Source organism: Oratosquilla oratoria, chromosome 24, assembly GCF_046742065.1.
Source record: "Oratosquilla oratoria isolate Oo_2021 chromosome 24, ASM4674206v1, whole genome shotgun sequence".
Taxonomy (NCBI): domain Eukaryota; kingdom Metazoa; phylum Arthropoda; class Malacostraca; order Stomatopoda; family Squillidae; genus Oratosquilla; species Oratosquilla oratoria.
This window is the reverse complement of record NC_134800.1, coordinates 45122667-45140720: the sequence shown is the minus strand read 5'-3', so window position 1 is coordinate 45140720 and position 18054 is coordinate 45122667. Positions and strand designations below refer to the sequence as shown.

The window sequence follows — 18054 nt, the reverse complement described above, 5'->3', positions numbered from 1 at the left end:
ATATACTGAATATACACATACACACACCTAGCACACCTTTTTGTCACAACACGTGATCCAAAAGACCAAGGTGAATCACACACACACACGTGAACGTGTACACATAAGCACACACGACGATATCTCCCCTTCCTGTAAAATACATATAAACACACACACACGCAAGCACACACACATACATACACACACATATGTGAACGTATACACATATAAGCACACACGACGATACTCCCCTTCCAGTAAAATACAAGTATATAAATACACACACACACAAACACATGTGAACGTGTACACATATAAGTACACACGACGATATCTCCCCTTCCCGTAAAATACAAGTATATACACACACACATGTGAACGTGTACACATAAGCACACACGACGATATGTCCCCTTCCTGTAAAATACAAGTATATAAATACACACACACACACTGATAATAGCAATGAGCTAGAGAGAGAGAGAGATAACGGGGGGAAAATATAATAGTTCCAGTCTTCCTTGGCGTTTCATAGTTTTCTTCAGTGTTTCACAAAGAGAAAACGGAACCATCCAGATGACGTCAGAAACTGCGCAGAACGGCTCAAACGGTTAGACCTGGTGTATATAGATCTTGGTCTGAAACAGGCCTTACTCGAACAGTACATACACACAATATCGACCTGACTTGATGATAAAAAAAAAAAAAAAAAAAAAAAAAAAAAACGCCGACTCCTGGGTCGATCATGGCCGGTTACCTCGGGGCCGCGGGTTTCCTGCAAGACATCCGATGGAATGGTTTAAGCGATCGAAACAAATACACATTTTACCGAGAGTAAAATTTCAACACTAATTCACATCCATGAACGGAGACGTAGAAACCCGGCTTTTTTCCAAGAAATAGTTACACAATATGAATCTAGTTCTGACCTTCGGGGTAGGATGTGATTGCAAGCATTACGCCTTGCAAATGCACGCAGTGTTGCATGCCAGTGTAGCGACTCACGACATGTTTAGCATATCAGGTAAGATACTTTATTTGCAATATAGTGTTACTTCTTTTGGTGAAAGGCACACGTCGCATTGTATTAATATGCGTTTCATTCGAATCAAGCAGCAATTTTATTTAGAAATGAATAGTTTTTACTTAGAAAATTATGATCGATCTCGAAGCACTTGTGCCGAAAGAGGTTTCTGGATCAGGAAGAACAGGAAGACGTCCTGTATCTAACAAACAATCGAGAAGAAACGTTCGCTCGCAAACAATGAAACCAGAAAAAAACCCTACAATGAAGTGCTATTTTCACCATAACGTGATGTTACAACATAGGCTATTTTCACCGTATTATGTTAGCCAGTTCTACATATTTTCATAATATGGAAGTTAATTATTTTTACTGTATTGTGTTAGAAAAAATCGCCGTATGTCGATTATTAGCTAGCAACATCGCCTTGCATCCGTGAAGATATGTGAAAAAGGACAAAATACTATATCACACTACGGCAACCTATGCTTCCAGACTAGCACATTGTATAAAGTTGATTTAATCGTATCCTAAACTTCAGACTGCTCTTCCTTCGTAGGTGATTAAAGCGTTGCAGCTCTTTGTAATAATGAGAATACTAAGTCACGCTATTTACCTATTATCTTGTCAAACCCATATTCTTCTAGTCTGGCCTCCTTTGGGCTACAGTCTTAGCCTAACCTCACTTCCCTAATATCTTTACCGTAGTGACTTCAGACATTTTCACTATTTTCACAGCATGTCGATTTAGTCTGCAGTACTTCCAAGTTACAGACTCAATCCTAGCCAAGCTAAACCTAACCACATTAAACTTATTCTAGCCTAATGTGCCCATCAAGCTCAAATATATATTTTGAGTTATTGCACTTTCTGAATAGTTTCTGGTTTTATTTCAGTGCTCCCAACAACTGTAATTATACAATACTAAATATGCTTTGAGCAATAATTTTTGCAATTACCTGCTGAAGAGCTGCTTTCAATTTCAAACACTAGCAATGCTCCATAGTTAACTTCACAACTATCACAAATTATGATGCGGATAATGTTCATTGCTGCAAACCACTGTGGAAACGTTAAATTTTTGTGTAAAGTTGAAGTTTGGTTGCATCCACACATTCTCATTGGATCAAATAAGCCCCAGAAATACTGCACTGCTATTGATTTCTAGAAAGTTTGAATGACATTTTCTCTGATTGGGTAAAAGAAAGATTATATAATCAAATACCGTAGTGCCATTGGCTACTGTAGCGAAAGCTACCTTTACTCTCTGCATGGAATAAGTACCCTGTATGCATTTCAACATCCTTGTACATTATTGATTTTAAAATAAATCTTTAATTCATTAAGGAAAAAAATATTAGAGAAGAAAAAGGTATTTTATTCAGATAACCATTGCACCCGTAGGATAACACAAGACTTTTTATATATATGAGAGATACCAGTAGCAAATAGGAAGTGATTAGTATTTAAGCACAAAAGATGCTAGTTTATTTGTAAACCTCATACACCTATTAATTACATTACCTGGACATTTGATCCAAGACAAGGAACCATGATACTGTAAGGAGTGCATACCTTACCATGGTAACTTGTTATACATACATATATATACCAAGGCTTTTTCCCCCTAACAAGGGAGGTAGCCAATAAGAAAAAGGCATAATATCATTCTCACCCATTCCATCCCTGAATACACTCCACTCCCCTCCACCCTCCCTCTTATCAGAGCACCTCCTGGATGACGGGTCATCCCTGCACCTTGTCCACTGCCCTGGGTCAGAAGCAGTGTCACAAGGCACAGCACATCCACAGCAAGGCCGCTTCATTAAATCGGCGACCCCCCATCTTCGTCCCCCCATGCATAAAAGAAGACGGGGAGAAATTCCCTCGGACTGTGTCAAATTTTGCTCACACATACTACCTCACTCCCCATCCCCCCCCCCATTCCACCTCATGCATCACATCATCATCCATATACAACCATTCTCCATTCACCCCCATCTTCCGTCCTTCCCCAACAGACACAGACACCCCCCTCTTCCCCATAGCCCCCCTCACCCCATCTCACTCCAGGACGTCCCCTCATGTTTACTCCCTCCACATCTGCCTTTCACACCTCTTCCACTGGTCTTTCTTCACTCATTCCTTCCATGTGTCCAAACCATCCCATTACTCCCTCATCGACCCTATTTCCCAACTCCCCTTCCACCCCCATTCTCCTCCTCACCCCCCCATTTCTAACTCTATGGGGGGTGAGGAGGAGAATGGGGTGAGGAGAACTTGTTGTTATACTAACTGGAAATGCAAAAGTTTTGCATTTATTCTAAATTATTGGTGCATTGATCATTAATACAGCACAGTAATGCATTGATTTCCTGATGGTATATGCTTTTACTTGGGTTGCTCCAACTGTTTCATGGGTTAGGATGGGTTAAATATATATATATTTTTTTTAGTTTCTAATATTTTTTAAAGTTCCCCACATTGATGTTTTTTCTGGTTTAGGAAGTGTTTAAAAAACAATACAGAACCTAATCTATCCAAGATTGGAATATGTAGCATGTGTATGGCCCTTGTACAAAATGAAAGGCCTATTATTTTAGGGGTATCATTCAGAGGGAAAGGTCAGCCATTTAGTCTGATTGTTGGGTGCTTCTTTGATACGTGGTGGTTGGGGTATGCAGACATTCTGTTTTGTCATGATTATAGGTGTAGCATGTTGGGGGGGGTGTTTCTGGTTGCCATTCTGCAGATATGATCTTGAGTTATCATTATGTCATTTTTACAGGTAGCTTTGATGTTATGCTGTGGATTGGAAATGGGAAGGTCATTTGGGCTTGATAGTATTACTCCAATTTATATACAAATGGAATAGTGCGAGAGGTAAATGCAAGGGTAATGGACCAGGGATTGGGGATGGTTAAAGAAAATGGAGAAAAATGGGAGATGAGCCAGTTTTTGTTTGCTAACGACGCTGTGTTTATAGCAGGATCAGAGGGATCAAGGAAGTTTGGGAAGGTGTGTGAAAGAAGGAAGTTGAAGATAAATGTGGGTAAAAGTAGGGTGATGAGATGTACAAGGGGAGAATATGACAACAGATTGGAAGAGAGTATTAAGGGAGACTGGAGGTGGAGGTAGAATGTAGATTGAGAGAAGCAAATAAATGCCTTGGGGGGTTAAAAAGTGTAATGAGAAATAGACATTTGGTAATGGATGCTAAGAGAAGATTGGAAGAGTGATTGTGCTGACAGCACTGTATGGGTCAGAAACATGGAGCATAAGAGGAAGACTTTTAATGTGTTTGAGATGAAATTCCATGTTAGGACACATGGAAAGAATGAGTAAAGAAAGATTAGTAAAAGAGGTGTGGAAGGCAGAAGTGGAGGAATTGAACATGAGGGGGAGACCAAGGATGAGATGGGTGGATGGGGTAACAGGGGCATTGGGAAAGAGGGGAATGTCTGTTGAGGAAGGAAGGGAGAAGACAGAAGATAGGGGTGAATGGAGAATAGTTGTGTATGGATGATGCTGTGATGAATGGGAGTGAGTGAGGGATGTGGGATGGTGATGAGGGAGTATGTCTGAATGATATTTTGATGCAGCCCAATTCTCCCAGGCTTCTCTTTTTCTGCATAAGGGGACAGAGAGGGGGGGGGGTAACCAATTAAATGAAGTGGCCTTGCTGTGGATGTGCTGCGTTTTGCTACATTCTTTCTGACCCAGGGTAGTGGGCGAGATGCAGGGATGACCTGTCATCCAGGAGCCAGGAAAAGAGGGAGGGTGGAGTGGGGAATGAGAGTGAAGTGGGTGGGGATGCAATGGGTGGGAGTGGATTTATGCCTTTGACTTTGGCTACCTCCCTTGAAAGGCGAAAAAAGCTGTTGGTATATGTATGTATGTAATCCTTGGTGAATTTTGGTGTACATTTTTTTTTTTTTCATCTCCAATAGTTGGCTTTTCTGTGACTATACACTTTCCAGAGCCGAAATTGGTACCGTAATATTTTTAGATATTACTCTAACACATGGAAAGAATGAGTGAAAAAATATTAGTAAAAAGCAGAAGTGGATGAGATGAACTTGAGAGGACGACCAAGAATGAAATGGATGGACGAGGTGAAAAGGGCTTTGAGCAAGAGGGAATGTCTGTTGAGCAGGGAAGGGGGAAGGCAGGGGATAGGTGTGAGTGAAAAGTTGTTGTGCATGGATGATGTGTTGATGCAGCCTGAAGGGATTTTACACTGTCTTCTCCATTTTCTGCATGACTCTGCTGTGGATATACTGTGTCTTGCTGTATTGCTTCTGACTCAGGCAGTGGGCAGGAGACAGGGATGACCTGTCATCTACAAGGAACTAGGATGAGACGGTAGTGGACAGCAGTGGGTGCGGACCATGGCTTGGTACCTCCCTGACAAGGGGGAAGAGGCCCTTGGTACATAGATAGGCTTTTATATATATATATATATTATATATATATATATATATATATATATATATATATATATATATATATATATATATATATTATATATATATATATATATATTCACCCTTGCATTTTTAAATTGCCATTATAATCTTTGTGATATTTATGATTGTAGTGACAATTTTCAGCACTTTATGAACTGTTATGATATATACTGTTGATGCCCTGTATGTAGTATGAGCTGCAACATTTTTACAGTGTTTCATAGACACCTCTATAGACCAGTCATGAAGCATTCTTTTGACAAGATGCTAATCTTAAAAAAAGTAATTTCTGCAACCTTCGCTAAATCTCTCCATTATCATCTCTGTGACTCCACCTCTGACATGATATGGCTCTTATGGATGTAACTGTTGCGTATCACTAACAAAATATTGTTATTGGTGGCATTTTTTCTAAAGTGACTTTGCATTGTTTTACAGGTGTGCGATGTGTTTCTGTGGCTCTGCAGTCCACACTATGTGGAAGGTTGATATATCGACCTAACCAAAACATAACACCACGAAATTTGTCTCACTCAAACTTGCTACCAGGTATGGGATTCAAGTACAGTAGCAGCATTTTGTGCGAGTTTGAATTGAAGTGGAATATATTCAAGAGCTAAATTGTTATAAAACTAGAATAATTATATCTCACATTAGTTGAAAAATTAGATTCTATGCATGGCATCATGTAAGATCTGTATACATATTTCAGAAAGTTGAGTTGAAGAAAAGGCTTGAAAATTAATGTCAAAATGGATTTGGGCATGGAAGGGAGCCAGAAAGAGAATGGGAGGTGGAGCAATTGTTCCTGGCTGGGAAGCATGTAACAGGTGGAAAGACAATACAGACAAGTTTTTAGGAGTGACATGGCAACTCATGGGAGTGGTCTTTGTTCGGCAGTGGACTCTGAATGGCTAATTGATATACTGTGTGTGTATTTACCTATTGTAGTATACAGGAAAGCAGCAACGTTCATTGGGTCATGTCTCCTATTCTCTAATTTTCTAACATACCTAGACTCAAATTCATGTACAGTTCCAACTTAATCTATATCTTCAATTCCCAATTATCATATTTAGATTTGAACTCGTGTGCTGTTTCAGCTTGGGCTATATCACCTAAGCTAAGCTATTCCACATACTTATACATCTATATGGAAAATGTATTTCTTCACATCCTTTCAACATGTGATCTTAATTTACTTCCATGACCTCTTAAAGCCCTCCCATCTTTAATCAGATCTCTTCTATCAATACAATCTATCCCTTTTAGTGACCAGATCACTGTAATCATGTCACCTCTTTTTCATCAATCTTTCAAAATTGGAAGACCCAGTACTTTTAATCTTTCCTTGTATGGTTTACCCGCCAGGCTGGGGACCAGTTTGCTTGTTGCCCTTTGTATTCTCTCAATCTTGCTTATATCCTTCACTCTTCGTGGGGACCAAACTACTGACACATATTCAAGTCTTGGATGTATCATCAGGGTTTTGATGAGTTTTTTCATCTTCTCTTCATCCATATAATGGAATGCCACTTTAATCTTCTGCAGTAGTCCATATGTCTCTCCCACAATTCTGCTGATATGTCTGTAAAGTGTCAGGTTGTCTTTTACCAACACTCTCAAGTCTTTCTCCTCTTTTGCTTTTGTAATGGGTTCGCTTCCCATTTCCAGTACTTTGCATTTTTTGGTACTGAATTTTATTTCCCATTCTTGGCTCCATGCAAAAATAGTATCTAGATCTTTTTGTAGTATTCTACCATCCTCATTTTTACTCTTCTCATAATTTTTGCATCATCTGCAAACATGGTGGTATTGCTTGTTGTTCCTTCCATTGTGTCATTAATACAGACAAGAAATATTATTGGTGCAAACACTGAACCTTGTGGAACTCTGCTAGTTACTGCTCTCCAGCTTGATATCTTGTCCTTTACTACTGTCCTCATGTATCTTTCCTTCAAAAAGTCTTTAATCCATTCTATTAGTTTGCCTCTCAGTCCTCCAACATGCTCAAATTTCCACACAAGTTGACAGTGAGGTACTTTATCAAATGGCTTCTTTAGGTCCAGGTACTCGCAATTCACCCACCCCTCTCTCTCTCTTGCAGCACATCAATCCCTCTAATAAAAGCTTAAAAGATTTGACACACAAGACCTTCCAGATCTGGAACCAAACTGTCAAAATGTTCATCTTTTCAAGATATTTGGTCCATCAATCTTTCACATAATTTCACTATTATGCTGGTTAGTGATACTTGCCTATAATTTAGTGGTGTTTACTTGTTTTGACCTTTATGAATTATTGGCACCATGTTTGCCCTTTTCCTATCCATAGTTATTCCCTGCATTCTTTAAGTATCCAGTTTGAGATCCCAAGAGATTGAACACTTCCCTCATTTCTACATTTATGTCTGTTAAACCTGGTTTTTTGCTCCCCTCGCTTTCTCCAAAAAGTTGTGCTCCTTGTGAAGACCTTTATTCATTATTTTTGTCTGAGCCGAAGCCTCTTCAAATACCTCACCATCTACTATTAACTTGGTGATTTCTTTTTGGTCTCAATTTATCATTTATGAACCTGTAAAACAGTTTAGGTTCATCTTTGCATTTTTCTACTACAGGTGTGTGCGTGAAAAGTTTTCTTCATGTTCTTCAGCAATTAGCAGGTCTTGCTCACAGCCTTACTGACAGTTCATCGGGTGACATCTCTAAACATTGGCTACATTAATCAGTCACTATTCCTGTGAATGAAAGTATTGGGATGGTTTGGACACATGTAAAAAATGAGTGAAGAAAGATTAGTAAAAGAGGTGTGGAAGGCAGAGGTGGAGGGAGTGAACATGAGGGGGTGACCAAGGATGAGATGGCTGGATGGGGTAAAAAGGGCATTGGGAAAGAGAGAGGATGTCTGTTGAGGAAGGAAGGGAGAGGACAGAAGATAGGGGTGAGTGGAGAATGGTTGTGTATAGATGATGCTGTAATGCATGGAAGAGAGTGGGTGGGGGATTAGGGGGAGGTAGGGAGTATGTGTGAATGATATTCTAATGAAGTCCGAAGGGATTTCTCCCCATTTTTTATTTTTCTGCATGAGGAGATGGAGAGGAGGGGTTGTTGATTAAATGAAGTGGTCTTGCTATGAATGTGCTATGTCTTGCTGCATTGCTTCTGACCCAGGGCAGTGGGTAAGATATAGGGATGTCCTATTATCCAGGAGCCAAGAGAAGAGGGAGGGTGGGGTGGTGAATGGGAGTGGAGTATGTGGGGATGAAATGGGTGGGAGTGGATTTATGCCTTTGACTTAGGCTACCTCCCATGTAAGGGGGAAAATGCCCTTCGTATATGTATGTACATATTCTTGTTTTCTCTACAGACATTGAGTATGAAGAGCTTCTGGAGAAACTGAAAAATGACCAAGTAAAATTAATAGATGTGAGGATGAAGGATGAAATTGCCGAGTTAGGTTGTGCTGCTGGATCCCTTTCTTTACCATGTAAGTATAACAAGGAAAATATTAAATCATATTGGGAATGTAGATACACAAGCAGAAATAACAGTTTACATCTCACCACAAACATTACTCCCCCCTTTTTATCTTTTATTTCTCTTCTCCAAGAGGAGTATCTGTTGTTCCCCAACTGTATATCAATTTTTTTTGGAAGTTTAGTCTCTAGTAGACACAATATATGAGGCTCATTTATCCTTAAGTAGTCATTCATCTCTATCCTAGCTGATAGTAAACCATCCACATTAGCATATGCTCTTCTAAGTTTCCTTGTAATGCTTACTTTTCAATACTGCTTTCTTGTGGAGGGCCACCAGGCCTGCTGCCGATAGCATTTGGACACCACTCAGGCCAAAGGTACGGGTGCCAGAGGCAGAAATGTGAAAAATCAGAAAAAAATGTCTTAATTTTAGCAGGTCGCCATACACACGTCCTTGGGTTCAGGTTCCTCGCGTCTACCTCACAGTGCAATGTGCATGGCTTTCTCCATCTGGGGTAAGTTTGGGCCAAATTGGTGATCTGATGATTTTTGGCAGATTCTGTGGGTACTTTGAATTTTTTTTTTTCATTCTAGGGTCATTTTGGTGACCTGCTTTAATTGGGCCACCATCTAACCCATGGGTGGAGGGCCACCAGGCCTGCTGCCAATTACAATTGGGCACCACTCAGGCCAAAGGTACGAGCATAAGAGGTGGAAATGTGAAAAATCAGAGAAAAGGCTCAAAATGGCATGTCACCATGCACATACCCTTGGGTCAAGGTTCCTCACGTCTCCCTTGCTGTGCAATGAGCATGACTCTCTCCCTCAGGGGTAAGATTGGGCCAAATCAGTGACCTGACAATTTTTGGCAAATTTGAATTTTCTTTGTTTTGGGGTCATTTTGACGACCTGCTCCGATTGGGCCACCATCTCACGCACGGGTGGAGGGCCACCAGGCCTGCTGCCGATTGCAATTGGACACCACGCAGGGCAAAGGTACAGGAACCAGAGGTGGAAATGTGAAAAATCAGAAAAAAGGCTCAATTTGACAGGTAGCCATGCACACACCCTTGAGTCAAGGTTCCTTGTGTCTACCTCGCAGTGCACTGTGCACAACTCTCTCCCTCTGGGGTAAGTTTGGGCCAAAGTGGTGACCTGATGATTTCTGGGAAATTTCGTTTTGGGGTCATTTTGGTGATGTGCTCTGATTGGGCCATCTCACCCATGGGTGTAGGGCCACCTGGCCTGCTGCAGATTGTACTTGGACACCACTCAGGCCAAAGGGGTGCCAGATGTAGAAATGTGAAGGAAAAAAAAAAAAAAAAAAAAAAAGGGTCAACATTGGCAGGTAGCCACATGCATGCTCTTGGGTCCAGGTTCCTTGTGTCTACCTCGCAGTACACTGTGCATGACTCTCTCCCCCTGGGGTAAGTTTGGACCAAATTAGTGACCTGGCAATTTTTGACAAATTTTTGAGCCTGGCGGATGATGTGTGCTTTCACTGGGCACTCTGACATTTGTTCTCAGGGTTGTAGGTGAACACCCAACTCTTGTTGCAAGTCACTACTTTATTCAGGACACCTTAGTCAGCTGCTATATCGAAAATATTGGTGCAATATTCCATACAAAACTGCCTCTGGTCATCTGAGAGAATCTTTGGCACAAACCTGGCACAGACTTTGTGGAGTTTCAAATCTTCAGTCTGAACTGTATCCTAAGTGCCAATACTTAAGATATCATCCTCACAGTTATTTAATGGTCTTACATCACTAACCTTGGCACTTACTCAATGTTTTCCTCCTTACATGCATTGTTTGGTGCTCCAGATCTGGGTTCATTCTCAACTTGTTCATGTCCCTCAGGAAATCTTTTAAACCAGCTAAAGAAACTTGCTTTACTTATCAGTTCATCCCCATAGGCCTCCTCTTAACATTCCATAAGCTTCTTGTTTGCTTTTCTTAAGTTTAACATAAAATTTGATGATGTAACGTTGCTCCATGTTTCTCTGCATCTTGTCAAGTGTTGACAGACCAGCAAACCAGATCAAACTGGTTCCACAATGTACACTACTGCACTCAAACCTAAAAAGATGGAAAGGATGCTAATTAGTCATTTTATAGACAACAAGCATGTGTACTTCACAATTAATGAAGTAGCTTTTTGATTGTGTGATATTTAATGCCTTTCCTGAATTTTTTCCATTAATTATTGAACATATCTTGTAGATTAAGTTGGAACTGTACATGAATTTCAGTCTAGGTATGTTAGAAAATTAGAGAATAGGAGATGGGACCCAACGAGCATTGCTCCTTTCCTGTATGCTACCATTAGGTACATACATATACCAAAGACCCTTTCCCCCTTACAAGGGAGGTAGCCAAAAATCAAAGGCACAAAATCCACTCCCACCCATTCCATCCCTACATATTCCATTTCCATTCACCCTCCTTCCTCCCTCTTATCTTGGCTACTCCTGGATGATGGGTCATCCCTGCATACATACAATTAGGTAAATTAGGTGGTGATAGCATCTGGGACAATTTGATTCTTGGCCAGTCCAAGTCTGTGTTGGTATTGTTTCTATATTGGTGGCTTGAATGCAGTAGTTCCAATGTGGTTATTAGGAAGGATTTCTTTGTAGAGCTGATGTCTGGAGGAGTCAGGTGGAGTATAGAGCTTAGAGGTTGGTTTTGGAGTGTTTTGGATGTATTCTGAGGTGCCAATGGTAGGTTGCAAATGTTTGAGTAGTATACTGTTGGTGCAGTTTTTGGGCATTCAGCTGTACTTGCATTATGTGATGGGAAGGAATCTATGAGATTGAGGGCTCTTTCATGGAACTGCATGCCCATCATTTTTATGTGGTCAATGGGAGAGTAGTTTGGTTTCTGAAAATAGATGTTCTAATAGGGTGGTTTCCTCTGCAATCTCTACCAGCTAAAAGATTCATTAAACCTTTCTTATCCTTGTCCCTTTTGACATTTCATGTATGTTATACATACATATCCCAAAGGCTTTTTTCCCCCTTACCTCTCATATGATTCCCTCGTCCTAATTTGTAGCCAATCTATGAAAGCCTGCTTCTCTTCTACACCCTTCTTTGATTCTTCATCCCACCACTCACTACCCTTCCTTCTATTTCCTCCCGCCCTCCTTGTTCCACACATCATCTTTGCACCCCTTATGACTCCCTCCTTGTTCCACACATCATCTTTGCACCCCTTATGACTCCCTCCTTGTTCCACACATCATCTTTGCACCCCTTATGACTCCCTCCTTGAACTATCCCCATCCCTCCTCCACTCCTAGTTCTACTCTATCCTTCACTCCCTCCCACTCCTCTCTCAGCTTCTTATACTCCCTCTCCTTTTCTTTCTCATTTAAGCAGTTCACTCTAAGTACCTCCCTACCTTCTGCCCTTTTCCTCTTTCTCTACCTATTCTCCACTCTCAATTTACCTTCCACCAGAAAATGATCTGATATTCCCCAACTCTCTCCCCTTAGAACATGTACATCCTTAACTCTTCCTACCATACTCCTGGTCACCACTATATAGTCCATTAATGCTCTATCTACCACCCTCTCCCATGTGTACTTATGCTTGACTTTCTTCCTAAATACTGTACTAGCTATCATTAACTCTCAAGATACATCACCATCAATTCTCCACTACGATTTTTATCTGGAACTCCATACTGTACTTCCCAATCACTCCATCTATTGGTTCGTTTCCTACTCTAGCATTAAGGTCTCCCAATACAACTACAATGACATTTCTCCCTAATCCCACTATGCAATCACTTAAATCTACCCAAAAAGCCTCCTTTTCCTCTACACTCTTCTCACTGCCAGGCCCATTACAAAAACCCACATCTCCCTTCCCAACTTCACCTTCATCCACATCAACCTTGAAGAAACCTCCTTCCGCTCCACTACACGCTTACCTATCTCTTCACTTACTAGTATAGCTACCCCTTCTCTCCCTCATCCCCTCTTCACTCCTGAGAACCTCCCAACTACACTCCCAAACTCACACTCGCCCCTCCCTTTCATTTTAGTTTCACTCAAAGCCAGCACATCCATCTTTCTTCTCACAAATATTTACCCTCATCTGTACCACATCCATGCACATTAAAAGACCCAAACCTTAGGGTACTGGTTGGAAAACTCCCAGACCCTCTTATGCCTTTACTTTTTTTAGGAATGTCCCCTTTGGGGCTACAGGTAGCAGGACTCCTAATCCCATCCCTCATCCCGTTTTTTGTTGCCTATTACAACTCAAGTGGGAAGACCTCCTGGTAGTATTCTTTTTCCCCTACCACAGAGTAGGTGAAAAAAGGAAATGACTATTCAGAGAAATGGTACAGGACAGTGACAAGGGGTTGGAGGACAGCATAATGGAGGGACGGTTGGAGGACAGCATAATGGAGGGACGGTTGGAAGACAGCATAATGGAGGGACAGTCGTAGTATAAAAGTGTCGTCATTTCTCTATGAACAGAGTTTTCCTCTATCACAGACAAAATGATGTGTGGCTCTGGTCTGTAGGGGCACCCCATATAGACCCTAAAGTATCAACTGCATGCTACTTTGCCACAATAACATGCAGTCAATACCCCAGATGGGATGTATGTTATAATTTAAGTAAATATATGCTCTTGGATTTATGTATATAGTCGTAATTGTTTTATACATTGTTTATGTTTCATCAGTGCCCTACCTTGGAGATTACTTGGTATTGGAACCAGAACATTTTCTTATGACTTTGGGTTTTCCAAAGCCTTCTGAAAAGGACACCATTGTAACTATGTGTAAGGCTGGATCAAGAGCTCGAACTGCACAACTGGCCTTCATGGGAGCAAGGTATACCAATGTCAGGTAAGATTATTTTTCTTTCACTTTGTATTGAAAGGCAAATAAAGTAATTTGAAGTTTTCATAAAATTGAATAATCCTGATTGATGATGTGACAAGACTTTTGTCCTTTTAAACCCATGCTATACAATAGTTATTGAAATTTACCAAGATACTTGATTTAAAATATCCTTACTTCCTCAGAACTTACAAAGGATCTTTTCAAGACTGGACAGAGAAGGGAGGGCCAATGAAACAGACTCAGTAGTAATGTAATTACTATATATTGATTTAGCCAAAGGTAGCCTGAGTTCACATGTGGCTTTTTAGTTTTAAGATGGATCTGATGCATGATTGAGAACCTCTTGATTATCACATATATATATGACCCAAGCCATGTGATGGGGAACTAGGTAACCCTTCATCCCTGAGGTGGGATGTGTGGTTGAATGGGTTGTAGTTGTGTATGATGTCGATGTGTTCTTCAACTTGGACATCCCCCCATATAAGGGGGAAGGGCTTTTAATATACATGTGTATATGAAAATATTTGTTTATGATGCCCAAGAAATGTCAACTTGGAAAGTAACAAATGTTCAGGTTGATTTATAGTTTATTTTCTTCATGGCTAATCTGTTTTTGGCTTTGAGTAGTGAACAGCAAACCACAGGGCTGGTTATTGTGCAGAGGATAACCATTTCCATCAACAGTATTACACATCCCACCTCAGGGATGTAACACTTCACCCCATACCATACAACACATAATGGAAGACTGCATTATACACAATCATGCACGCAAACAACACAACATACACTCTATAAAGGATTTGTGGGAAAACCCAGTTTCGGCTGTGGCCTTCCTTGGGGAGACGGGACTGCTCGGACAGACAGTCTAGGGAACAACAACAACAGTATTACATACATACTCATTATAACAATTCATATTTGTGCACTGAAAACATCCTGATATTATTTTTTTTGGCTGTGAACAAAAGACAATACATTTCTGTATTGTATGAATTGATATTTGTAAATTGAAAAGTTGTGCTTTGAAAAAAATATGGTTGGGCTTCCTATTACTGAAGGCCTTGAATCTCTTGCAAAAGTTACCTTGGGAAGGATAATAATACATTTTTTTATTTTGAAGTCTACTTAGTTGAATGAAGTCATCTAGTATTAATAGGAACAGATTGTGTAGAATATATTATTGATTTAAGATATTAATGTATATACAGTATTTGTCTATTAAAAGTTTCATCTTGTAGTACTGTTAGCCTCATTACCTTTTTATGTTGAAGTGTGCTCTAGATGGACACTCCTGTTATTTCATCCCATGAAACAGGTGTGTGTGTGGGGGGGGTAGCGGAGCTGGGCGCATTACTACCAGACAGGTAGTGCGTTACCAAAAAATCTGGGTCATTTCCATCCATGCATTGCTGATTTTAATTTCCTTAGAGCATATGTGTATATGTGTGTATATATATATATATATCACATACATACACACACACACAAAAGATACAAAGGCGGGACATCACGAGCATAGCTCCCCTTCCCGCAAAATACAACTAGGTAAATACAACTAGGTAAAGGTAAATACACACATGCAGTAATGCATACCACTCTAAGGAAATTAAAATTGGTAACACATGGATGGAAATGCACCCCAGATTTTTTGGTAATGCACTACCTGTCTGGCAGTAATGCGCCCAGCTTTGGGGGTTAAGTTCTTTTCCCAAGATGAACTGTTCCTTCATCACCTCTGTATGGTGCAACCTGGGGTCCACTAACACCAGGGAGGTAGCGAGTGACTCACTGTTATACCTTTTCCTCCTCCCTCCACATTACATTTCCTCCCTCCCCCTCCTCTTTACTCTCCCTCTCTCTCCTTTCCTGTCCCTCCATCCCACCCTTTCCTCTCCCTCACTCCCTCCCCCTCTCCTTTCCTCTCCCTCCCTCCACCTTCCTTTTCCCATCCCTTTCTCCCCTTTCCTCTCCCTCCCTCCACCTTCCTTTTCCCATCCCTTCTTCCCCTTTCCTCTCCATCCCTCCTCTTTCCTCTCCTTATCCCCTTCCTCTTTCAACTCCCTCCATCTCCAATTTCCTCTTCCTCCCTCCCCCTACAATACTGTTATCCTTACAGAGTTCCTTGTTCCTTGGTAAGGATAACAGCATTTTCATCTCACAAGCAGACAAAAGGGGCAGTGTCATGGTCATGGACAAAGCAGACTACATGGAGAAGATGGAGCAGCTGTTGGAAGATGGAGACACGTACACAAGGAAACATCTAGTTTACGCTAAGGAGGAAGCTGTGATTTTCAATGGTAAGGTGAGAAAGATCTTGGAAGGCTCAGAAAAGGAACAGAGACTAAAACACCTAGTGGAGGACCCCTGCCCGGCATCAATGAGGGGTCTTCCCAAGACCTACAAACCAGGGGTCCCCATGAGGCCTATCACATCAGGGATTGGCAGTGCCCCCCACCAACTAGCAAAAGTATTGGCCAAGCCTCTATCTAAAGCCATGGGATCCATAAGTGGGTCTCATCTAGGAAACTCGGAGGACCTGCTGTGCAGATTAAAGGGGACAAGCATAAGGTGCAAGAAAATGGCAAGTTATGATTGATGTCAAATCCTTATTCACACAAGTTCCCACAAATGGCACTTTGGAGGCAGTGGGGAGAGTGGTCATCAACATGGACGAGGAGGAGTGGCTGCTGCCCAGGGGAGACTTCATGAAGCTGGTATCAATGTGCATGAACTTTGGTTCATTCACCTTCAAGGGAGAAGAGTTTCTTCAGCACAGTGGCCTAGCAATGGGGTCACCTCTGAGTGCCATGGCTGCTTGCCTCTTTATGGAGGTCCGAGACAAGGACCACTACTCTCATATTGTAGGAAGGTAATATGGCCAAGGTACATGGACGATGTGCTTATAATCGCTCCAAACAGGACGGACCTGGATGACATCAGGAGACAATTACCGTATTTGAAGGCATATAAGACACACCCCCATTTCAGTATGTCAGATTCAAGAAAAAAAGTTTTTAGTGTATTTAAGCATATATTGTTGAAAACAATCTAGCTGTACGTTACACAAGCAGAAACATAGCTGTATAAAAGGAATTTGGCAGTACAGGCAAGCAATCAGTGTTGCCAGATACCATACTTTGTAATCAAGTGTTGTACAATAAGGTTTCAAAATCAGTTCATTGAAAATGTACATATGGACTAAAAAGTTGTACAAATTTGCTAATTAAATCAAAATGTCATAGGTCGTACAGCACTGGGTCATACATCTGGCAGCGCTGGGAATCATACCGTAGTTTTATTCCTCACCAACAGATGGCATTATTAGTAAGTCAGAGCACCAATCAACTGATGTTTATAAATGCAAGTCACAGCATTTCAGACTAGATTGCTTTCATTTTTACGAATTCATTTTAAAGCACCGGTAATAATACAATAATACCAGCAATAAAATAAAGATGCATGGTGTTTAGGGTAGGTAAAAGTACTGAACGTAAGCTGGGTTAGTGAGCATCAGAGAGAAGATTAGCCTAGGCCCACGGAAGGTCTCAAACTTTACCTATGATGTATAAGATGCAGGTCAATTTTTTTAGCCAAAATTTTGGAAAAAAAAAAAAAAAAGTGCATCCTATATGCCATCGAATATGGTAAATAGAGTGAATTCACAGATCCAATTCACTATGGAAGAGGAAGAAGAGGGAAAACTCCCATTCCTGGATACCAAATTAAGACAAATGAGGGCCTCCAATTCAGGGTTTACAGAAAGCCTACGAACCATGACTTCATACGCTACCTGTCGGCACATTTGGCTACCCCAAGGGCTTGATCCTGAGCTTAAGACAAAGAGTGGAAGAAATCATCCACCTTAGCAGGTTAAAAGACAACGCCACCAACAGAACATTGTACATGGCGCTTCCTAACTCTGAGAAATTATGAAACATTACTAGAATGCTCAGGAGCACAGAAGTAAAAGCAGCGATAAAATCGGGAACGAAGATCAGTGATATATTAAGAAGCGGAACCAAGATGAGGGGGAGTGAGGACAGCATCGTGTATAAGATCCCATGCACATCATGCGATGAAGCATATTATGGAGAGACGAAGAGGGGGCTTAACACAAGGATCAGGGAACATAAGGCCGACCTCCATCACCATAGGCTCACCAATGCAATTGTAGTGCATGTAGACGAATCTGGGCACCTCCCACAATGGAACCGAGCCGAGGTA

General features: G+C 41.1%; 1 protein-coding gene across 3 annotated transcripts; it reads left to right on the top strand.

Annotated features, from left to right (window-relative positions):
• Positions 1–780: 780 nt before the first annotated feature.
• On the top strand, positions 781–15070 carry LOC143038598 (rhodanese domain-containing protein CG4456-like). 3 transcript variants are annotated; one of them, XM_076208018.1, is made up of 5 exons: positions 791–1006; positions 5914–6024; positions 8842–8961; positions 13662–13827; positions 14007–15070. In XM_076208018.1, the coding sequence occupies exons 1-5, from the start codon at positions 895–897 to the stop codon at positions 14068–14070; spliced, it is 573 nt and encodes a 190-aa protein (XP_076064133.1). In that variant the 5' UTR covers positions 791–894; the 3' UTR covers positions 14071–15070. The 3 variants fall into 3 exon arrangements, with proteins under 3 accessions (XP_076064135.1, XP_076064133.1, XP_076064134.1); XM_076208019.1 differs by lacking the exon at positions 791–1006 and adding an exon at positions 5383–5437; XM_076208020.1 differs by lacking the exon at positions 5914–6024 and having other exon boundaries at positions 781–1006.
• The last annotated feature ends 2984 nt before the right edge of the window (positions 15071–18054 follow it).

Coding starts and splice junctions, on each gene's coding strand:
- LOC143038598 (XM_076208018.1), top strand. CDS start 895: ATGAATCTAGTTCTGACCTTCGGGGTAGGATGTGATTGCAAGCATTAC. Junction 1,007..5,913: donor CGACATGTTTAGCATATCAG/GTAAGATACTTT, acceptor ATTGTTTTACAG/GTGTGCGATGTGTTTCTGTG. Junction 8,962..13,661: donor TGGATCCCTTTCTTTACCAT/GTAAGTATAACA, acceptor ATGTTTCATCAG/TGCCCTACCTTGGAGATTAC.